Source organism: Panthera pardus, unplaced genomic scaffold, assembly GCF_024362965.1.
Source record: "Panthera pardus isolate Hobbes unplaced genomic scaffold, ASM2436296v1 HiC_scaffold_11, whole genome shotgun sequence".
Taxonomy (NCBI): Eukaryota; Metazoa; Chordata; class Mammalia; order Carnivora; family Felidae; genus Panthera; species Panthera pardus.
Genome location: NW_026526666.1, coordinates 48,599,804 through 48,624,452, shown reverse-complemented (window position 1 = coordinate 48,624,452; position 24,649 = coordinate 48,599,804). Strand labels below are relative to the sequence as shown.

General features: G+C 37.9%; 1 protein-coding gene across 1 annotated transcript; it reads left to right on the top strand.

Annotated features, from left to right (window-relative positions):
• The first annotated feature begins 346 nt into the window (after positions 1 to 346).
• Positions 347 to 24,356, top strand: CTH (cystathionine gamma-lyase). Its single transcript, XM_019448897.2, has 12 exons — positions 347 to 722; positions 4,046 to 4,127; positions 6,613 to 6,708; positions 8,448 to 8,557; positions 10,581 to 10,712; positions 14,647 to 14,704; positions 15,160 to 15,237; positions 16,785 to 16,937; positions 18,032 to 18,153; positions 19,549 to 19,601; positions 23,179 to 23,317; positions 23,777 to 24,356. The coding sequence occupies exons 1-12, from the start codon at positions 555 to 557 to the stop codon at positions 23,801 to 23,803; spliced, it is 1,218 nt and encodes a 405-aa protein (XP_019304442.1). The 5' UTR covers positions 347 to 554; the 3' UTR covers positions 23,804 to 24,356.
• Positions 24,357 to 24,649: the final 293 nt, after the last annotated feature.

The window sequence follows — 24,649 nt, the reverse complement described above, 5'->3', positions numbered from 1 at the left end:
GGACACTGGCTACACAGTAAGGGGAAGCTATTTGTGTGGCCTGTTTACAGGTTACTCGGTTTCAAACTGAGCCAGCCTTTCTCCCAGTCTCCGGCGAACCTCTGCCCTGAGGTCACACAGACGCCTCAGTGGCTCTCTGGAGCCAGTATGGCAGCCTCCCGCAGGGCCGGACTCAGGAATTTCGCCCGCAGGGACTAACACCACGTGGACACACTGACTCCCGCTTCACTCCACTTTCAGCACGGGGAAGGGCGGTCCCAACGACGCTCCAGGCAACGCCTCCGCTTCCGGCCAATGAGGAACAGGGGTCGCGTCGGGGCCTTAGCTCATTGGGTCTCTCTGGTTCCGCCTGCGGTGAACGCAAAGCTCCCGGCCGGCTACTAAAGTGTCAGGCACTGAATCGGGGAGCCCGGTTTTTGTGCGCTCGCGGTGGTTCACCCGCCGTTTCTTTGGCTCTCGTTCGTCTAGTCTTGTGTCTCTTTCAGGCCCGTCGTACCAGTTGTCTAGTTTTATCTTCCTCGCCTTCTTTCTCTTTCCCTCCCGCGCAGCTCAGGATGCAGGAAAAAGACGCCTCCCTGTACGGTTTCCAGCCTCGCTTCCAACATTTCGCCACGCAGGCCATCCATGTGGGCCAGGAACCCGAGCAATGGACCTCCCATGCTGTGGTGCCCCCCATTTCACTGTCCACCACGTTCAAGCAAGAGGCTCCCGGCCATCACTCGGTGAGCTGGGTCTGGCTGGGGAGGTGGGTGGATGGGGTCAAGGGTTGGGCGGGAAATGAGAGATGGCTTATACATAAAAAGGCATGTAAATAATTTATAAGATGGCTTATACAAATTAAAAAAAATATTGTGTGTAGCCACTTTGCATCCCCAAAAGATGTTTACTACACCTGTAATCTTCCTTGCATTAAATCTTTGTATTTGATGGTCAAGTGATCACATTTCTTTTGATAAAGCAGGACTGGAAGGAACAGTATGTCCAACTTGCCATGTAGATTTAAACTGAAATTCATGTAATTTTGGGAAATTTGCACTTCAAAACTGAGGGTCATAACTTTGTTGAATTACTTTCAGCAGCAGAAATTATAAAGACATACTAGGGAGTCAACCAAAAAAAAACCCCAAAAAACTCGGGATCTGATAACTCACCTAGAATCAAGATCATGCCCAATGGCTGTATTGTTATTAATAGTTATTGAGTACTTGCTATGGGCTAGATACAGACTTACACATAGTATATCATATGTATTTCAGGTATGCTCTGGGATAATTCTCACAACAGCCCTAGTGTGAACTAGGTATTCATTTTTCTCAGGAAGAAACATTTAAAAGTGTTAAGTAACTATTGCCCAAGGCCACATGGCTAGTAAGTGGTGGAGCTAGGATTCCAACTCTGCTCTAGAACCCTGCTTTTAGACATTAGGCTACACTCTGCTCTACTCCAATAATACTAGTAATAATCTAACCCATTGCATCATTTATGCAGTGAGGCTTAGTGATTAAGAGCACAAATCACCTGGTCAGAGGAGCTAGGTTTGAATTCTAACACCACTTCTTCTGATCTGGGTGACCTTGAGCAAGTTGCTTAACCTATCCAAGCCTCAGGTTGATCCTGAGTAAATGGGTTAATAATAGTATTCACCACATGAATTGTTGATACATATGTTAAGCTTTATCGTACATTATAATTGTTCAGTAGGTGGGTATTTCACGGTGTTCACATTCACACTTCCCCCAGGTCAGAGGGCAGGACAGGTATTATACAAGTTTTATACAGAAGGAACTGACCCAGAGTTAGAGATAAATGACTTACAAGGCTCTGAAGGAGGATTCTTTTTGTTACTCCCTTTTGATAACACATTGACGGGATCTTGAAGTTTTTTTTTGTTTTTTTTTTTTTTTTTTTAATTTATTTTTTGGGACAGAGAGAGACAGAGCATGAACGGGGGAGGGTCAGAGAGAGAGGGAGACACAGAATCGGAAACAGGCTCCAGGCTCCGAGCCATCAGCCCAGAGCCCGACGCGGGGCTCGAACTCACGGACCGCGAGATCGTGACCTGGCTGAAGTCGGACGCTTAACCGACTGCGCCACCCAGGCGCCCCAACTTGAAGTATTTAAAATTGCTGAGCTTTTAAGGAAATTGATTAAATAAACCTTGTTAGGTCCAAAGCCTTGATTATATTTCAAAAACCTCTTTATTGTGTTATGTTATATAAATCTAGAAAAATTATTTTAAACTTAACTCTTTGTTTTGTGAGGTAGAATTCCTTTCAAAAAAACCTTTTTTTTTTTTTTAAAGTTTATTTATTTTTGAGAGAGAGTGAAGAGTGTGAGAAGGAGGCTCTAGGCCCGGAGCTGTCAGCACAGAGCCCAAAGGAGGGCTCAAACCCAGGAACCCTGAGATCATGATCTGAGGCGAAGTTGGACACTTAACCTACTGAGCCACTGAGAGACTGAGCCACTGAGGCGAAGTTGGACACTTAACCTACTGAGCCCCTGTGAGATAGAATTCAAAGAGCATTTCTACAGTTGGTTTAGGATACTTCTAGCTACTGTATTTTGGAATCAAAATGTGTTATACAATCTGTTTTCCAAGCATGCAGTCTGTTGCTGATGTAGGATTTTGTGAATGTGTGGCTGCCCAATCTTGAGCTCTTGGTGGAAAATTAACCATTTAACTAGATATTAATAATTAAGTATTTTCAGAGAGCCAGCAGGGATGGTAAAATCCAGGTAAAATCCTGTTAATACCTTTAAAAACTCAGTTGAGAGCGCTAAAGACAATCTGAGGAGCTGAATGAGAAGCATCTATTTCTCCTGTTCCATTTGGAAAGCCATAGAATGGGTGAGAGGGTGGGAATTTGCCACTGAGATATACTTCTCCTTCCCTCCCCCCCGCAAAAAAAGTTAAATCTCTGCAGTGAATAATTATGGAAACATGGGGTGCCTTTCTGTGGCAGTGGCCACATGAATCCAAACATTTTTTTGTCTGGGGAGTACAGCTGCAGGTGACATCAAGGAGGTGATGGGAGGGAGGGTGGAGGATATCTTGGAACCCTATAAAATAGGTCAACTCAGTTTGTCAAAAACAAGGAAACAGACAAAGCAACAGAACTTAAAAAAAAAAAAAAAATATATATATATATATATATATATATATATATATATTATTAATACCTGGGCTCCCAAATCAGAAACAATGTGTTTTGTTATGTGGTATATGAGGCATGGGGAGAAAATTATATTTTTAGTCAATGTTTACATCCTGGGTTTGAATACTGGCTCTGATGTTCTCCATGGTCTTTGGCTTCACTTTTGTAAAAGCAGAGCACGAGGATTAAGTGAAATGACTAGATGAACATAGCTAGTACGGTGCATGTAAAAGGAGCGAATTAAAAAAATTGTGTGTAGTCACTTTGCCAAGAATTACTCTCCATATTTTCGAGTTGCTCTGGAGAGCCAAGATCTGAACTTTGAGCATTTGTGGTATCTGTTGATAGTTTCTTGTAGGTTGCTAAACAGGACTTGTACCACTGATTTCTTAGAAAATGAAATATAGGGTAGAAGTAAGTTTAGTCTGTTTGCTCTGGTGATTCCCTTTTCCTGATGCCCCCAGGTGAACGGGTAAAGGTGAGTCTAACATAGTAATACTACTACTAATAAAAACAACCACTTTTCTAGTAGTTAGCATGTGCCAGTCACCATGGAGCAAATGTATTATACATTACATAGTTTTATCATCACAACAGTTTTACGAATTATTTTTCTGTGTTTTATTCCCATTTCATAGGTACTGAGTTCACTCTAGGAAACGTTAAGTAACTTACCTATTTGGCATACAGCTCATAAGCGGCAGATACCTAATTCTAATCACACTGGCTGCAGCCACAGTATTGTTCCTGTTTAATGGCAAGACATGTCATAACTAAATAATAGAAATTCATTATGGTAGGATGAACCTGTAGTTGTGGAGGTGGCTGTGTTAGGACACTGATAACTAAACTTAAATCTCTTAGGATTAACTCTCATTTCTTTTCTTCAGGGTTTTGAATATAGTCGTTCTGGAAACCCCACCAGGAATTGCTTGGAAAAAGCAGTGGCAGCATTAGATGGGGCCAAGTACAGTAAGTGATTTCCATTTCAAAGTTTGTGAAGCCTAGAACCCAGTCTTCTCTGTGTAGACAAAATCATAGAGACACAGAATTTTAAATTGGAAAGAAGTAAGGATTAGCTACTTAAAAACTTTTATTTAACTAAGACATTGAATTTTTTTGTCTAAGTTCCCACAGATGGCGTGATATGCGTATGTGTAATTATTAGGTAAAAATAAATATGATTAGAGGCAAAATGGCAGAATTTGCCATCTAGTATTCGTGTAAATACACTCTCCATCTGGAGCTGTCAGTGTAAATAGATAAATATTAACTGAGTTTTATAACACTGCCTCTGAGAATATAAACTTTCTTATACTCTGGTTCAGTCACCTGATAATATGCTTGAGAATAACATCGGGGAACATTTGCAATACCCAGGTACCCTTGATAATGTGACCTCAGAGATGAGGGATTAACTCCTTGAATCTTTTTTTTTTTCATGAGAGGAGTGGATTACCATTAAATCATCTTTGTACTTTTTATATACATGTTACTAAATGAGGGCAGAATAGTGAATAGAAAATAAGAGTCTTCTGAGTTTTCTCATTGCAAGAGTGTAGGGGTTAGAAATCTTAATATGGGCTGTTGGGATTTTTTGGGGGGGGTTTCCTTTTGTTTTGGACGAGGGGAGGTTTTTTTTATTATTAATTTTTTAAATTTACATCCAGGTTAGCTAGCGTATAGTGCAATAATTTCAGGAGTAGATTCCAGTGATTAATCCCCAATGTATAACAGCCAGTGGTCATTCCGAGTCTCTTCCTTAATGCCCCTTACCCATTTAGCCCATCTCCCCCACCCACAAAGCCTCCAGCAACCCTTAGTTTTGTCCTCTGTATTTAAAAGTCTTATGGTTTGTCCCGCTCCCTGTCTTTATAGTATTTTTGCTTCCCTTCCCTATGTTCATCTGTTTTGTATCTTAAATTCCACATATGAGTGAAGTCATATGATATTTGTTTTTCTCTGACTTATTTCGCTTAGCATAGTATACTCTAGTTCCATCCATGTTGTTGCAAATGGCGAGATTTCATTCTTTTTGATCACCAAGTAGTATTCTATTCTCTCTCTCTCTATATATATACCACATCTTCTTTATCCATTCATCAGTTGATGACATTTGGGCTCTTTCCATACTTTGGCTATTGTCGACACACTGTTATAAACATTGAGGTGCATGTGCCCCTTCGAAACAACACTCCTATATCTTTTGGTTAAATACCTAGTAGTGCAGTTGCTGGGGTGTAGAGTAGTTCTTTCTAATTTTGATTTTTTGAGGAACCTCCAGACTGTTTTCCAGAGTGGCTGCACTAGTTTGCATTAGGGGAGTTCTTTTTAAACACTAAACTTGTACTATAATTTAGTACTGTATGGGGAGCATTATTTCCTCCTGTGGGAGGTATAAAGACTGAGTATTTATATATGTTTTGCCAACAGGTTTTTCAAGTGGGATATAGAAAACATGGTAGTTTTTAACTGGGCTTAAAGTTTAGGCTTCTATATGAATTCATTGTTGGATCACAGGTCTGCTGAGAAGAGAACTGTAATCCCAACCTAAACACTTCTGAGAAGATTTTATAATAATTACATTTTTCAAGTTATTGAATTATCCTTTCTACCATATAGTGATTTTTATCATCACAGTGATGTATTGACATTTTGTCAGGATATTTTCTTTTACAGTGTTTAATGTATACAATGCCAGGTTTTGTTTTTAAGTTGTTTTCATTATTTTTGTTCTATATGAGATTTCAGGATCATATTTGTTTAAAAGAGATTCCACATTAAAAAATCTTCAAAAACTCAAATTTTTAGAATTTACCAGATACATCTCAAGTCTGATTTTGAGATATCCATATAGTTAATGAGTGATCCTATCTTAGCTCTGTTCTTCAGGCTTGAAATTTTTTTAGAGTTTGTTATTTTTAAATTGTAACTTAATTGGCAATTGGCCTTTAATCTCAGAATTTTGTAAAGAATTATTTCTTTGAAATGTTTAAATTTTATAATGAAAGCAGAATTATACATTTTTATGTTAAAGATATTTTATCTTTGGAGCACCTCGGTGGCTCAATTGGCTAAGCATCCAGTGTTTGATTTTGGCTCAGGTCCTGATCTCATGGTTCATGGGATGGAGCCCTGAGTTGGACTCTGGTTCCATGCTGACAGTGTGGAACCTGCTTGGGATTCTCTCTCTCTGCCCTTCTCTCTGTCTCTCTTTCTCTCTCTCTCCGTCTCTCTCAAAAGAAATAAATAAACTTAAAAAAAAAAAAGATACTTTATCCTAAACAGCAAGGGAATTTGGCAATTTTATTAACTGGAGGACTTCTGGTGACTCAGTAGTAATGGCTGTCCTTAACAGCAGAGAGAGGTACATAAAGTAAAGCAAGTAAATACTCTAGGTGTTTTTCAGCTTTTAGGTTTAACTTTTTGGCTTACTCTAACTTGGCTTTTATTTTAGGTTTGGCCTTTGCTTCAGGTTTAGCAGCCACTGTGACTATTACCCATCTCTTAAAAGCAGGAGACCAAATTATTTGTATGGATGATGTATATGGAGGTAGGTGACCTCTCTCATTCATGTTGTGTCAACTGATATGTTAAAGACAATAAAGTAGGTCCAGAATTATATTAACAATGTTACCAGGCTTATTGATTATTTATTATCTTTTAAAGGTGTGAGGGACACCTCCATGCTGGCCCAGACCTGGTAAAGGAAGAGTATAAACATTTAGGATCCATGCTCTGGAACTGCTTATAAGAGAGATTGCTTAATAATAATTTTATTTAAACTGCTAGAATGAGGATGTTGGACCTGATTTACCTTCTACATATATTCTACTACAGAGAAGATAGTGTTTAAAGAGAGAGTATTCTAGTGTTATTTAGAATTTTTACCTGTAATGAGAATGAGCTATAACCCAGGTCACTCTCAAGAGTTTACCTCTACCCACCCCTGTATCCCTGCCACACACTTAACCTTTTAAGAATCTATCGAAAACTATGGGCCCCTTTCCCCCCAAAAAGTGTACTTAAGATTACACCCAATGTTTATCATTTTAAGTTTAGGGTCAAGAAGTCTTACCTCTTGAAGTCCATCATGGATCCAAATTTAAGAACTTCAAATTTTAAACAATTTCAATGCGAGTAACTTAAAAATAAATAAATAAATGCAAGTTATTTAAAGTGGTGGACAAGAAGGTAAAGGAGACAGGTTGCCCTGTAAGCAAGACTGATTTTGTGTTCAAAACAATAGCAAAAATGTTGTAAATATATATATATATATATTCCACATGCTTCCAGATAATTAAAATGAAACTTCTAGAATATTATTTTATCTATCTCCTATTAACAAAAAGTTAAATCTTACTTTTAGTAATCATTTAACCCTCCTAGAAATTTGCCAACTGCTTGGTATTTATGGTTGTTCCCTATGATAGTTTGTTGAATAGAAATTATAAAAATAGCAAACCCTTAGTTGCTTTTATAATGCATTATAAAAACCTCTTGGCACACTTAGGTATAAAATCTTGAAAATTGCTGTTGATTTTTAACAATTCTTTACATTCTTTTTCAATCTTACGTTACTTAGGGTTGGTCTTTATAACATCAAAGTTCAGTATATCTTTGGTCATAGAGTATTTTTTTTTTGCTTGACTAGCAATAATAGAAATATTTCCTTTAAATTTGCATATGTAAAAATCAAATCCAGAACAGTGTTTATGAAAGAAATTATTCTAGGTTGAATGACTTCTCTCTTTCACTGTAAAACTATAAGCTAGTAGTTTGATTTTTTTGCCTCATTTATCATTAAAGCTTTTAGAACCACATAACAAAAAGATTGAGAAAGTACAAAGAATAATAACCTGTTTTTTTCTATTATCAAAGCATAATCAGACTGAAAATTTATTTTGAACGTTTTACTGGCAGTGGTTCAGTCATTTTAAATTTGATTACTATGAAAAAATTGTTAAAAAGATACTGATGCATGCATGCCACTTAATGTTTAAAGAACAGAGATTGTATGCTTTCAGAAATATTTTCTGCTTCACTTCATGTTCTTGGTGCAGATATCAAGTGTGTTTAATTTGACCCTTTAACTCTTAGTTTAAAATCCAAGCCTTATCTTCTTTATTATACAAGATAGCTAAATTATTTGACCAAAGTAGAATTGTTGTTGATTTTGTTTTTATTGGTGATTGACACTTCCTTATATTTTTAAAGTATTTATGCCTATAAGGAATAAATATTTCTCAGTACAGTGTCTTTTCCATTTTGTCTGATTCTCTCCTGCCTCAGGTACAAACAGGTACTTCAGGCAGGTGGCAGCTGAATTTGGATTAAAGATTTCTTTTGTTGATTGTTCCAAGACCAAGTTGCTAGAGGCAGCCCTTACACCCGAAACCAAGGTAACTTAGTTTTCAGTTTTGTCTGTTTTCTGTGTGATGTTGTGTTTTTATAATTTTGTTTACTAGAGGACATAATTTAAATATGCACAACAAATTTTATTAGAAGCCATTGGAAACCATCAACAAGATTAAGATAGGTCTGGCTTCTCATGATGTTCAGGAACATGAATTCCATAGCAAGGTTCAAGTTCTAACTCTGTATCATAGTTGGTGTATTATCAGGGGCAAATTATTTAACCTAAGTCTCAATTTCTTCATTTCCAAAATGGGGATAATTGCACCTGCTTTATAGAAAGGTGGTTGTGTAAAGTAGATGAAGTAAGGCTTATGAAATGCTTAGGATTGTATCTAACACATAAAAACTGTTAAAAAGATTTGTTAGCAGAAGCATACAATTCTGTACTGCATTATCAAGCTGGTACTGGTAACAGTCATCACAGAGATTGGATTGCAGAAAAGGAAGCTTGCCAGACCCAAACCCTCAGCATACTGGCTTTTTAAGAATTCTAAGTGATACTTCAGCAAAATAATAGTTACAAGTAGAGAATAGGCCACAAACAATCTTCAGCCTCCGTCCTGGGAATCTTGTATGCCACCGGAAGGTGTTTTGTGCCTGAGTGAATGGCATATGTGATATTCTTTTTTGGGGCCTCATTTAAATTCTGCATGGGTAAAAGAAGGACCAGTGTCTTTTATAAGTCAGCCTTTTCCAACTTTTTGCTAATGATTAAAAGGTTTCAATTGTATCTAAGATTATGTTGTGGTGAATGCTAAAAAACGAAAACCTTTTCTCACACAAATTATTACTTTGAAGATTAACACAGGGGTGAGCTTTGAGTGATTAAGGTTTGTTTTCAAAGGAACTTGTTTTTTATCTTGCTTAGGAGAAAAGATACTTATTAAAATAGCTGGTCTGAGTCTTTCTAAGGGAGGAAAGCAAATTGTGAGTATGTTAATTCTTGTCAACAGAACTTTATGTAGTGGCTCTTTACTGACTTGAATTAATACATTTTCCCCCCTGAAATATCTGCCTCGTCATATGAAGTAGATTTTTCAAGTCCCTGTAAAATCAACTTGGTATTTATTTACTTATTTTTATTTTAACTAATTTTTTATTGTGAATGGGAGTAATAAATTCTTACCCAAAGTATTTTTTTATTTTTAAAATAATTCAATTCTTATAGGATATGCATTAACTCCCTTATCTTTTCCATGGTAAAACTCTTGAGTCAGAAGAATACTGAACTAGATATCTTGCTCATTTACATAGTAATAAAGAATCATTAACCCCTTTAAAAAGAAACCTATAGGTAATGTCATTTAATGCAATGGCATCTTGTTTAATAAACAGAATTCTTTTCTTTGGTCTTTTCAATCACTATCAAGCATCTACTATTCAGTGCCTGAATTGCCCTAAGTTTTGGGGTATGATACTGTCTCTTAAATGAGCTGTGAGCAGGTTTTCTGTTGTGTGTAACTTCTCTCCTTTACTTTAAAACCCATGCTGTTCAAGTTCTGGATACTTATTTTACAGTTTCTAATGCATATGGCACTTTTTAAGTTAATATTTAGAATATGTTTGATAGCTTAGGGGTAGTTCTCCTTAATGAAAATTCTAGGCTGTAATAATCTTAGTGTTCTGTGTTATTTACCTTTGAGAACAAAATTCCTAGACACTGAACTATGTCTTTGAAATTCATCCTCTTTATCATGGAAAGTAATTACAATAATTAACTTGAGCACTTTTCTGCTTCTATGTAACATCTCATTTGATCTTTATAACAACTCCATAAGATAAATATTATCAACCCCATTGTACAGATGTAAAATTTGAGGAATATGGAGGGTAAGTTACTTAGCTATGACTTTTCAGAAATTAATGGGGCCTAGGATTCAGATTCAAACCTTGCAACTTCATCACCTACACTCTTCCACTGTAGTCTGCCAGATGGTTACAATATATGAGATGTATGTTTGTGCAGTGGATTGTTATAAACTATTGTCATTTATTGAATTGTTTTAGCTTGTTTGGATTGAAACCCCCACAAACCCTAACTTGAAGATGATTGACATTGAAGCCTGTGCACATACTGTCCATAAACACGGTGACATAATTTTGGTCGTGGATAACACTTTCATGTCGGCATATTTCCAGGTAAATGAAAATAACTTTTTGGCATTATTAGTAGACCACACAGATACCTGTAACTAGGAAAGGAAAGACTTGCTTACATTAAAATCGTTATCAAACTCATGGAATATAATCATAGTTCTTGATTACACAAAAAATTAAAATTGGACCCTTCTAGGGGCGCCTGGGTGGCTCAGTCGGTTGAGCGTCCGACTTCGTCCCAGGTCATGATCTCATGGTTCGTGAGTTTGAGCCCCGTGTCGGGGTCTGTGCTGACAGCTCAGAGCCTGGAGCCTACTTCGGATTCTGTGTCTCCCTCTCTCTGCTCCTCCCCTGCTCACACTCTGTCTCTCTCTCAAAAATGAAGATTAAAAAAAATTTTTTTTTAATGGGACCCTTCTGCCGTTAGTTAATATCTTTTGAACCCGAGGTTAATATGTGGTATGGGACTTTGTGTGTTTTAAATGTCTTAATTAAAGCTTTTAAGTTCTTGGGGTGCCTGGGTGGCTCAGTCGGTTAAGCGTCTGACTTCGGCTCAGGTCATGATCTCACAGTCCATTAGTTCGAGCCCCGCGTCGGGCTCTGTGCTGACAGCTCAGAGCCTGGAGCCTGCTTCCGATTCTGTGTCTCCCTCTCTCTCTGCCCCTCCCCTGTTCATGCTCTGTCTCTCTCTGTCTCAAAAATAAATAAACATTAAAAAAAAATTTAAAAAAAAAAAAAAGCTTTTAAGTTCTCTTAGGATGTGTAGACTCTGAAGAGCTGACCTTATGTCATTTTATCTGTCAGTGCTTTATAAATAGTAGGGACTTCAATGTTTATGTGCTGGCAAGTCAGTTATATTATTTTTTATATATATGGTGTGACTGAAAAACAGATATGTTATATATTTAATGTATGTATTATGTGTTTATTTTTTATTATTAAAATATATAATTAAATCTTAAGCTATATAATTAATGTATATTTAAATGTACTACATTTTATATATATATATATATATATATATATATATATATATAATGCATTATATAATTAAACCTGGCTAACCTTCCAAATAAATGGAAAACACAGGCTATACTCCACGACATCTCAGTGTATGTCACACATATTATTTCTCCACTTTCCTCCTTTCTAGTTTCTCTTCTTTCAGTGCCTCAGTGTCCAGCTCTTTATAGCTTTACCTTATTTATATTATGAATTTCTTTATTTTTTTAAATTAATTTTTTTTTTTTTTTTTGGAGAGAGGGAGAGTGTGTGTATGTACACACATGAGCAAGTGAGGGGCAGAGAGAGAGAGAGAGAGAGAGAGAGAGAGAGAACCCCAAGGAGGCCCTACACCCAGCACTGAGCCTGACTTAGGGTTTAATCTCATGAACTATGAGATCATGACCTAAGCCAAAATCAAGAGTTAGACACTTAACTGACTGAGCCAGCCAGGCACCCCAGCAGTGCTCCTTTTAAGCTATCTCTTTTCCTAACCCACCCCCCTCAAGCCCTCCCATTCACCCTCCATTCCTTTTCTTTTTCTTCCTACTTTTTTCCATATTCTTCTTTCTGTTTTGCTCCTTTTGGTAGATCATCTAGGGATTTCCTTATAATTGACTAGTTGTCTGCCCTTTTCCCACATGTTCTCTCTCTTTCCTTGGAGTAGCCCAATCTGTTTCCTTTCCTTATTAGGAGCTTACCTTCTCCTTGCTCTTTCCTTCCTCCTTGTACCTTATGCTCATTCTCAAAGCACTTCCTGCAGAGTTTCTGAAAGCCCAGCTCATTTTCTGCTACTCTTAAATTAGGCAGATGTTTATAGCCAATTGTTTATACTTGCCCCCTTTTTTCTGGGTCCCTGAAGTTGGCGCAGGCTGCTGCCTTCATGTGACTGGCCGATTTCCTGGGAGTTTATATAAACCTGTTCTTCACCTTCTTCTGTTTTAGTGAGAAGGCACTACCATATTTTCTTTTCTTTTCCTCAAACATGTTTCCTGGCTACATTGATTGGATAGCTTCATGGGCCACCTACATTTGGCTCACGATATATCTTTAGCTTCTTCTTGTATCAGGTAAAACAGTCTGTTTCCAAGTGAAAAGCTCCTGGAGGTCTCTATTTGTCCCAGGGGATTTTCACTCTTGGATTCTTTATCCCAACTTCTTACCCCATATACTACTTACACTAGGCCAGTTAACACAGCATAGCATTGCTCTAGCTGAGTCACACTAAGTCCTGTATATTCCCATGGAGACTACATGAATTGTTTTAGCCTGGGCCTGCCCAGATTACTCATCACGCCTGGCCCTTTTTTTCGCTATTACTGTCACTAAAATAGGTCCAGTCTTTGTACCTTTCTGAAGCCCACATCACATTTCCTCATGCCAGGGACTGCAGTTTGCTCCATTTCAACCTGGATTCATTCCAGTTGAGTTAATCAGAATCATTGTTGTCCATAAAGAACTGCATGTATTAATTCCATAAATCACATCTTCTGAAGAGGTCCTCTCATTATTTTACCTTCCTGAAAACTGGATACATTCTCCTTCTTCCCTACTTTTTGTCTTCTGGATCTTCTATAAATGTCACAAAAGGCAAAATGGACATACCAGCATAAAGTTTCAGTGTTTCAGGATAGAACCTCTAGATTCATGTAGTCGGGGTGTGAGTGCCAGCTCTCCCAGCTTTTTAATCTGAGTGATCTATTTTGTTTTTCTTAGTCCTTTTTCCTCATCTGTACAATTAGAATCTTAAGGTACTGATTTTATTGAGCCGGGTAAAATATTTTGTACTGTGCTTCCCTGGGATAGGTAAAGTATTAACATGGTTCTTAGCACATATTAAGCTCAACAGGTGTTAGTTATTGGTCTTCATTTTTCCTTTTCTTTTGACCAGAGTTTACAGAATGTTAGCATTGGAAGAGACCCTCATCTAGTTTGACTCCATCACTTTGACGATGAGCAAACACCTATGTAGAGAGTGCTTTGAGTAATACCAGATTTAAAATATCCTGTTTTTGAAATACCTCAAATGAAAAAGCCCTATAGCCCCGTTATAGTAACACCTTCCAAAGACTAAACAACTGGTGAGGTTAATTAATACACACACACACACACACACACGCACATACATGCCCACACACGCCCACACTTTCTTTTACAGAAAATGTAAATGTGAATAGGCTTCTGGCTGGCTGAGTCAGTAGAGCATGTGACTCTTGATGTCAGGGTTGTGAGCTCAAGGCCCACAGTGGGCATAGAGCTTACTTTAAAAAAAAAAAAAGAGAGAATGTATAAATGGAAAGATGCTGATAATATATTGTTTAGTGAATAAGTTGATTATTACTTTAACTCTCACTATAAACAAAGACATTTTAAGACTAAAGGATTGATTTGCAGGAAAGTTGGGTGAGGGAAAACAATCCAAACAACTTTCTTACTAAGTGACTTTACACTTGGCACAACTGGTACAATAAAAGAGTAATTAAGAGTCAAGATCATGGCACATCAAGTGAATAATTACAGCATACATTATAAGGTTTTAATGATCAAAGATCTAAGCATATTAGTTTTATACTCATTTGATGAAACAGTTGCTGAATGTTTATGTCAACTACTTTTGTGTTTACTGAGTCATAAAATGCCAGCATCTCTGCATTGTAAATTTAGTAATACACTTAGGGCCAGCTAGCAACTGCTCTAAAGAAACAAGTTCAGGAGACCAGTTGACCTGAGTTTATCTGCTATTTCCAGAAAATTTGTGCTTTTTGGATTGAATACTGGGTCCAATACTTTGTATTTTTATTTGGTGGGAGGGAGAAAGGGAAAAGATAGCATCAGAGATCCTGGAAAATTTTAAGACGCGTGTGTTTTTGAAAAGTTAGACTAGGAATGAAATTTACAATAGCAAATAAGCATGTAATGAAGCATATTTTCAAGTGCTTTACCATTGAAAATGAAAATCTTTTGTTCCTTTCAGCGGCCTTTGGCTCTGGGAGCTGATATTTGTATGTATTCAGCAACAAAATACATGAATGGTAAGACATACATAGTCTACACTTGAGTGTTCCTTTCCATGGATACATGATAATACCACAGGGTTTGATATTTTGATATTTTTTTCTTCTGTTATTCTGGTTTTCTCTGTGACTCATGTAGAAAGTAAAAAATTATACTTTGGTTAAATATGGGATTCCATTTTATAGCAGACAAAACTATGCTCATGACTTACGAACAGAGGATTGAAATTTACTAAAAAAAGTTACATTTTTATCCTACTGACAGCTTAAAAAGAAACATTTAAGTTTTATGTGATTTTTATTTTATTATTATAGGTATAGCTTTTGGTACTATCAAATTGAATACAGTTTATTTAAACTTATTCTATCATTTTCCAAAAGAGTTTTTTCAAGTGAAAGTCATATTTTAGAAATTCCAGAATGAAGAATAGACGTGCATTGTTTTTAACTTAAAGGATTTTGTTTTGTTTTAGGCCACAGTGATGTTGTAATGGGCTTAGTGTCTCTTAATTCTGAGAGCCTCCATGATAGGCTCCGCTTCTTACAAAATTGTAAGTACTGAAAAGTCCATAATTCCCCTTAACCCCTCAGAGGGACTACATTTGATAATTTGTATTTCCACTAAATGTTGAGAAGTGATAGCTTTCTACTAAATTAGGAAGAAATGAGATGTGGGGGAGAAAGATTCTGAGTTTTAAAGAAAAGTAGAAAAATTGGGATATAAAAATATAGTTAGAGAGATCATAGCAGGACTTTATAACATGACTCAAGGGATCAATTTTGTTATTTTTCAAATCCATGTTAATTTTGACTGTAATTGGGTAAAGCCCACATGAATTTTTCATTTTCAAACTTACTAGATTTGTTTTTAAATAAAACCTTTGGAATAATGGCTTTCTTATACTATACCTTTTATATCTAGAATGGTGGTTAATTTTAAATAGCACTTAATATGTGAACTTATATATTTTCAACAGATGTCTAAACACCATGTCCTGTTTAGATAGTTTAGTTATCTCAAGTATAGGTAAGGGTTTATTTGAGGACACTTCGTTAACCATTGCAATTTGACAGATAAGAGAGAAACATAATTAGGAATAAAAATGCCTCCCTAGGAAGTAAGTATTAAAGTAAAACAAGGAAGCACCAAGGAGGAAAAGCAAAACTTACTGCTTGATAAATTCCTTTCATTTATATAAAGTAGAGGCGAGGTATGTACCCTGGAGGCATATTAACTCCTCTGCTTTAGACAAAAGCTAAATAGAATGCTAGAAGAACATTCAGTAACAATAGGAGCTGAACTGCTATTTTTCTCTACTTTTTCAAAGAAATGTGAGGTTAAACTATGTGCACTGTGTCATTTAATCAAAACCATAGGATTATTTACTTCATATTTGAAAAGTTCATATTGTACTCATGTGTAGTTTGCAGGATATTCATTTCCCCTCTCATTTTAAAGCCTGTTTCTGGGCCACCTGGGTGGCTCAGTCAGCTAAACATCCAACTTCAGCTCTGGTCACGATCTCACGGTCTGTGAGTTCAAGTCCCATGTCGGGCTCTGTGCTCATAGCTCAGAGCCTGGAGCCTGCTTCAGATTCTGTGTCTCCCTTTCTCTCTGCCTCTCCCCCACTCATGCTCTGTCTCTCTCCAACTCTCAAAAATGAATAAATGTTAAAAAAAAATTTAAAAAGCCCATTTCTTTGAGCATAATTTTTTTTTTAATGTTTATTTTTTTTTTGAAAGAAAGAGCATGAGCAGGGGAGGGGCAGAGAGACAGGGAGACACAGAATCCAAAGCAGGCTCCAGGCTCAGAGCTGTCAGCACAGAGCCTGACACGGGGCTTGAGCTCACAAATGGTGAGATCGTGATCTGAGCCGATGTTGGACACTTAACCAATAGAGCCACCCTGGCGCTCCTCTTTAAGCATAATTTATACTTCATTTTCATGCTTCTGATTGGATGTATGAATTCCCCCCCGAGAAGTCAAACATTGGCCTTTGTAGCTGGCTTCTGAGAGTCACAATGATGAAAAAGAGTGAGAGAATCTTCTGGGTCCCTCCCACCTTTCAGACTAACCCAGAATATGTTCATTTTCCAGCTCTTGGAGCAGTTCCATCTCCTGTTGACTGTTACCTCTGCAATCGAGGTCTGAAGACTCTACAGGTCCGAATGGAGAAGCATTTCGAAAATGGGATGGCAGTTGCTCGGTTTCTGGAATCTAATCCTAGGGTAGAAAAGGTTATTTATCCTGGTACGTTAATGAGACTCCTAGGGTTTCATGGGCAGGCTCTGTGGTGGGCCTGGTGGCGAAGAAGATAGACCTGATCTGTGGCCTTGTGTTGCATATAGTCTAGTGGCTGCTTGGATGTTAGGAAATTGATTTTATGTGTTAGATGTTCCTGTGATGGCCTTTAGCTTGGAAGTTTGTGTTTATTCCAAGATTACACCATTTTTCTTTCCAGTTGATTTGCTTATAGTCTTGTCAGTCAACTATTTTGCATTAGCTCTAACTTTTATCTGATTCAGGTTGGGACTTGATATTCGTCAAATTCAGACTTGATACTTACGTACCAAAATTCCCCCAAAGCTCTCTTGCTTTTTGAATTTTTTCACCTCAGGCAATATCTAGAATGCTCATGTGGAGTTAGCAGACTTCTGTATTACTCTTTGAATTTATTTTATTTAAATTGTGGTGGTCTTAAGTAAATAGTTATTTTAAACCCTTTGAGGTATTTGCCATATAGTCTGGGTGGACAGGAGAATTAAGCCTGATCCCTGCCCTCAAGGAGCTAAGGTAAGCCAAGACAGAACTACATATGTACCCTAGGTAAAGAGCTGTTGACTGGTGTATATTTTAAATGGAAGGAGGGAGAAAAGTTTTGGGCTGTGTCTTGAAGAATGGGTAGCACTTGTTAGAAGGGCATGAACAGGCATTCAGATTCATTCAGTGAATGCTTATCAATTGCCAACTACGGGCCAAGCTTTGTACTAGGAACTGGGATCCGATTATTAACAAAAGAAATGGATTTCTCCACACGGAGCTAGTCTGGTGGATAAGACAGATATTAAGCGAGAAATTAAAGAATGATAAGTAACAGAGTGGCTGGGGTAATCAGTGTAAAGAAGGCCAATGTAGCTCCAGCATGGAGAGGGTAGAAAAGATAGGTCAAAATGAAGCCAGAGACATAGAGACAGGGGCCAGAACAGGTCGTCAGACGTGACCATGGCATAAAGCTCATTATTAGGCTTATTTGCAGTTTGCTTTGGCAAACAGTGATTTTTTTTTTTTGTTCTGAAATTACATGTTTGACTATAAATAAGACTTATTATGCCTCATGATTATAGGACTGCCCTCTCATCCCCAGCATGAGCTGGCAAAGCGTCAGTGCACAGGCTGTCCAGGGATGATCACCTTTTATATTAAGGGCACTCTTCAACATGCTGAGACTTTTCTCAAGAACCTAAAGGTAAACTTTCAAAAGAGGTATTTAAATCATAGAGGTAGGGGCTCCTGGGTAGCTCAGTTGGTTGAGTGTCTGACTCTTGATTTTGGCTCAGGTCATGATCTTATGGTTAGTGGTATCGAGCCCCGCATTGGGCTTTGCACTGGCGGTGTGGAGCCTGCTTGGGATTCTCTCTCTCTCTCTCTCTCTCTCTCTCTCTCTACTCCTCCCCTGCTTGCACATGCATGCTCTCTCATTCTCTCAAAATAAATAAACATTTAAAAGTAAATAAGTCCTAGAGATAAATTGCAGCACTTCATTATCTGTCATTTCCACCCAACTCGGATTAATGTTTTTGTACCTGCAAGTCACACCCACAAACCTCCTTATCATGAAATGCATTGGGTTGGAAAATGACTTTGGCTCAGTAGCAGACATCTGAATATGTTTATTTACTTAACTCTCGAGTCATAGCCATGAACTCGAGAGAGACAATGTTCTGATGCATTGGTTTTTCAAATTTATTTTAAAAATTCACTTCTAAAAATTCACTTTCAAGTGAAATAGTACATGAAACTTCCAATTAATGTGCTGTCAGGGCACTGCACAAAGGCTATTCTGAAATCCAGCCTACGAAGGGCTTTCTAAACCCTGTGCCTCCCGGCTGCGTCTGCCTGTGGTGAAGGAAGGGAGGCCTTTGTCTAATTTTCATGGTAGCAGGGGGCTCTCAGGGGCCCTGGGAGAGAGGTCTGTGTAACTACATACACTGGGCTTACAGAGCTCATGCAGCAGACTCTGAGTTTTAAATACTGCAAGTCAATGAATAGGCTGCTGCCAGATTAGTCAAAGCCTACTGGTAACTAACAGTTGTACTAAAAGCAGAAAGATGGCATATATTTAATTAAATACGGTTATGAGAGTAATTTTAAAATATTTGTAAAATTCTATGACACTATAACACTAAATACAAAAACAGGTTTTTTTCCCTTCTACTCCAGGAGGCAGTTAAATGGATGTATTAATTTAGTAAGTGATACATACTAACAAGTAAATGTATGTAACTTGGTAGACATATAGAGGTTTTATTTAAGAGTAACCACAGAACTAGGTCTCAAATGCAATAATTCTCAGGTTTTAGGGCTCATGTTAATACTTAAGTATAGGACCAAATTAGGAAGGTATGGGAGATTCACTTTCCTCAACTTCTAATGTTTTACAAGTTTGAACATAATATGTCTAATGGGTGAAATCAGTGTCACGGATTTTATTTTCATTTTTTTCTCTGGGTTTCTTGCCCGACTGGTGTTTTCTTCATAATCCCCATTTTTCACCGTCTGTCCAGGGCCATTCTATTAAAAACATTTAGTTTTGTATTTTTATTTTAGTGAAAGATCTAAACGAATGTTTTCTTTGCCATAGTTATTTACTCTGGCTGAGAGCTTGGGAGGATACGAAAGTCTTGCTGAGCTTCCGTGAGTATATTTCTGTTTTCTCCGTGTTTTAACTTTGATGTCAGCTTTAACAATTGTTTAGAAAAAGAGTGTGGTAAAATCAGGAATAATTCAACATATTGAACAATAAGGGTGCCTGGGTGGCTCAGTTAATTAAGAATCCGACTTCAGCTCAGGTCATGATGTCACAGTTCGTGGGTTCGAGCCCCCATGTCGGTCTCTGTGCTGACAGCTCAGATCCTGCAGCTTGCTTTGGATTCTGTGTCTCCCTCTCTTCCTCTCTGCTGCTTGTGTGCGTGCTCTTTCTCAAAAATAAATACACAGTAAAAAAAATTTTTTTTAAAAAAGATACTGAACAATAAGAACAGCATCTTGGTATCTAATCAGAATGGACTCTTAACCCAATAGAATGGAGACCCTGATAAAATCTCAGTGAGCTATATGTATCCCCGCCCGCGCCCAGTGTTGCTTCCTTCCCCCTTCAGCCTGAAGGCGATTCCCGGGGACTTGTATCTTAGGACCTCTGAGCTCTGACTGTTCTATCCCACTCCACTCTAGAAGGGAGGTTGGAGACTTTGTATTGGAAGGGCTGATTTCAGGGGCGCCTGGGTGGCTCAGTCAGTTAAGCATCTGACTCTTGTTTTCAGCTGGGATCATGATCTCATGGTTCATGGGATCAAGCCCCATGTCAGACTCTGCACTGACAGTACAGAACCCGCTTGGGATTCTCTCTCCCTCTCCTTCTGCCCCTCACTCTCTCCCTCTCTCTCTCTCAAAATAAATAAACTTTAAACAAAAGAATATATTTAAAAAAAAAAGGGCAGGTTTCAAATCTCCTTGAAATATTGAAATGGGGACTGTGTCTCTGATAAAGTACCTCCATGCCCTCGATGGTCAGAGGAGGGCCCTACTAGATACTGTTATTTTCTGTTCCTCTGGGTAAACCCTGAATGACTTCCTGTTATTTGCAAGATAGCCCCAAATTTAACTTGGTGTTCTTGATCCAGTCAATTCATCTTAATTTTATCAAAGCACTAGAGGATGTTAGAATGTGCAGCCTGAGATCCATCAGTCCAACAACTTATTTTATAGACAAGGAAATAAAGATTCAGCAAGTTTTGCTGATTACTCCTAACATGGGAAAATGTTAGCAACTTCACTCTTGAAACTTCCCATGGAAACAGTGAGAGGAGGTAAAAGCAGCCTGGATCTGGGTTTGAGACTTGCCCCACCAATTACTTCACCTCTAAGCTTTCAGTGTTTTTCATCCATAAAATGTGATTGATAATTAAAATAATAATTGCCATTTATTGATTACCTGTCCCTCCTAGCCTTCCTGAGCTGTGTCCTGATTTTATTATGTGTCACTCTGCCCACAGATTGTAATTATTGCAGTGGTAATTCACCATCATTACCTAATAGTTACCAAGTGTACTAAATGTCCCTGGTATGTTTCTGTGTTTCAATTTTCATAAACATTTCTGGAATAACAATGTTCTGGAAGCACTGTGTTGAGGAGTGTCAGGGATTGCCAAAATTTAGGCACATTTGCTGTCCTGCCCTCTCACAGTAGGTAGTTTACAGTTTCTGGGAAGAATCAGGCAGTTTCACAGAAAGTTAAAAAAAAATCTATGATGCCCAAATAATTGTTCAAATAATTAAGATAACAAAAATAGGTTTTTGTGAGTCTTCAAGAAGATGCCTGCTAGTAAGTCTGGATGCACAAGAGGGCACACTCCGCATATGAAATTGGGTTATTTTTCATAGTAAAGAAATGCGTATTACTTTAGGTCTCTCTTAAAAATAGAGCCCTCTTGATTTATTTGGGGATTTGGTTTAAAGTTGCTTGGCCCTCAGATATTCCAGCTACGCCATAACCTCAATGCCTGCCAGTGGACGAGTGAATTTAGGTCAGGGCTTGTCTGTTCTATCCCCCTCCTTCTGTGACTCCCAATCACTGCAATGACTACAGCATTGCAAAAAGGGAGGGAGGAAGCGAAGCCAATGTGCACAGCCTTGGTCTGCCAGCCTGACAACACGTATTCACTCCATGGCCTCAGAAAAGTTACCGATGCTCTCTTAATCTCTCCTGTCCTGAGTTGTGAAATGTAGATAGCACTGTACTCAGCTCTTAGGGTTGTTATGGAAATATGGGGAAAAAAATATCCCAAACCCAATGCCTTGATTCATAGCAGGTGCCCTGTAAATGTCACCTATTACCAGGAATTACTATTTTTTATTAGGCATCTAATGCACTCCATACTTGTACATTTACACTTGTGAATGCTTTATATGTGTTTCTTCTATTAATGACTGTGCCAAACTTTGAAATATCCAATGTGTATTCATTTTTTAAAAATGAGTTAATGCACACAAATGACCTCATAGAGTACCTGCCTTGTGGCAAGCATATAATAAGTGATAGCTATTATTATTTTAGATAAGGACATCGATGCTGAGGACAAGTAACTTTTACAAGCCCACTCAGCCAGTGTGTGGAGGGACTGATTCATGCATAGGTCTGTTGGTCTCAGAGGCCTAAGTTCTTATTTTTTTGTGTATACTCTCTTTTAAGGAATTAAAAGCCTGAAAAGTCAACATTTTAAGAAGGGTGTTTGCATGTAGACCTTCAGTAGAGTGATAAAAGAAGATACTCATTTACGTTGACCGCGTCTGAGATTTTCTATCCATGAATTTGAAGTGAGACAGGACAAAGCAACTAAGGCATTGATTTTGCGGGTAGAGGCATTTTTTTGCAGGGAAAGGATGAGTATTGGTGACAGCGTATGTATGTAGGGCTCAGCAAGGCTACAATCTCCTCCATGATGCCTCCGCCCACAGGTTTCTCCCTCCTCTGAATTCTGGTAATCCTTACTGTCCATACTTGTTTGGCATTTGCTGCAGACTGTTCTGTTCCATGAATTGTCATCATCTTTAGTTTCTGCTTTGTTATCTAGAGTGGAGAAAATATCTCCTTTTTTGGTTTCCCAATTCTTATTATAGTGCCTGACCTTTAGGTAGGTGCTTTACCTTTACACTTGTTGATGACGATGGGTTGCTAGGTAGTTTTGAAAATCTTTCCAAGCCTCTACATTCATAGGATATGTGCTGGAATTCCTAATGCTCACTGCTGGCCACTGCTGGTGTTCCTGGGTTGACTTTCCCTGATCAGCCTCATAAGGTGTCATTCTGGATTAATCCGTTGATTCAGAGGGAATTAATTCTGGCTGGCTCTCAGTCCAGTGGACCCTCCATAAGTCTAGCTGATTGGTCATGGGATTTATGATTTGGCCAAAGCCTCATTCAGTCAGGTGTTAAAATGCAAACACTGGAGGCTGTTTTTCCCTCCTACATGGGAGTGCTTGATTGGCACCTTCAGTGTCTGGATTGAGAACACTGATGGTGTAAAAACAATAAAAGATCTTCGTTTTCACTTAATGACTAGAAAAGATAATTTTCACAAATTTTTTTTTTGCCTGTGAAAAATTATAGACATATGAAGAATTTGGCATCTAGAGTAGAAAAAAGTGGAAGATAATTGTAATTTGTTAATAAGATACAATATAATGATCTAAAATTTGCTTATTCTTTCTTTTAGGGCAATCATGACCCATGCATCAGTGCCTAAGAGCGACAGAGATGCCCTTGGAATTAGTGACACACTGATTCGCCTCTCTGTGGGCTTAGAGGATAAAAAAGACATACTTGAAGATCTAGATCAAGCTTTGAAGGCAGCAGTAAGTTTATTTTGGGGTGTTTGTGTGCCTCATCTTGGAGGGGGTGGTCACTGTTTTCTACAGTGGCCTCACTGTAAACTCTAAAGGTTTCTTCTCTTCCTACAATAGACAGGGAACTCAGTAGAAGGGCAGATTTTAAAAATGCTGGTATTCAGAGCTCCTGGGTGGCTCAGTTGGTTAGGCGATCGACTTTGGCTCAGGTCATGATCTCGTGGTTCACAGGTTCCAGTCCTGCATCAGGTTCTGTACTGACAGCTCAGAGCCTGGAGCCTGCTTTGGATTCTGTGTCTCCCTATCTCTCGGTCTCTTCCCCACTAGTGCTCTGTCTTTCTCTCTCTCAAAAATAAAATAAACATTAAAAAAAAAAAAAAATGGTAGTATTCAGAAAAGAGTCCTTAGAAGAAGTGAAGTCTCTGCCTGTGGGTCTAATAACATTTTTCTTGTGCACTTTTAATACAGCACCCTCCAAACGCAGGTCATAACTAGCATTCCAGGACTGCTAGTAGAAGTTGCTTCCTGAGAAGGTCAACTCTGCGTAATCAAATGGACAATTAAAGAGCCTTTGCAGGATTTTCAAGTGAAAATTTTAAGGCACCTCATTACCTTTCACAGCTGTAACCTTACAGGGATCATCCTTGTTAAAAACAGTTTCCTCTTTCTCTTGTTGTAATTGACAGGTCAATTCTGTTATTCTCTTTTTGATAATTTTGGTATGCATTTCCCTCTGAAGGAGGTGAGATTTGTGCTGCTTTTTGGGATTGTGATCTTTTTGTCATAGCTTAAGGTTTATATTGATCATGTTTACAATATAGTGATAATTCATTTTTGATGTTTTTCTGAAGAATTTAAATTATTAAATGAATGTTCTTAAATCAAGTGTGATTTTTGCATATTGTTGAAAACAGCACTTAAAGCAATGGTTTACACTTAATTACCATACGCCAAAAATCAAATACTTGAGAAGCCTACTGTGAAATTCTGCTGATTTAACGTTGTACTTACTATTTAAAAAAATAAATAAATCTAATTATCAAATGCATCCTATTGTGATATTCCTATATTATGTGGCATTAACTTGGATTCCTGGGCCCTTTTAATCCTCAGCATTAAAGGTCTCAGCCACTTACAGTAATTTTTGTAAATTCAATTGTGTAACTGTCCTGTCCAAATCTTAGTGTTTGCAGATTCATTATAGATTCTAGCAGGGGAGGTCAAAAGCCACTTTTATAGAGAGACATACTATTTATATTTTTATCTGTAATCGTAAATTTACTGAGTCTAAAGAAATGCTTAAAAAAGAATCTTCTAGAATTAAGTGCGTTGTCAGCAAGT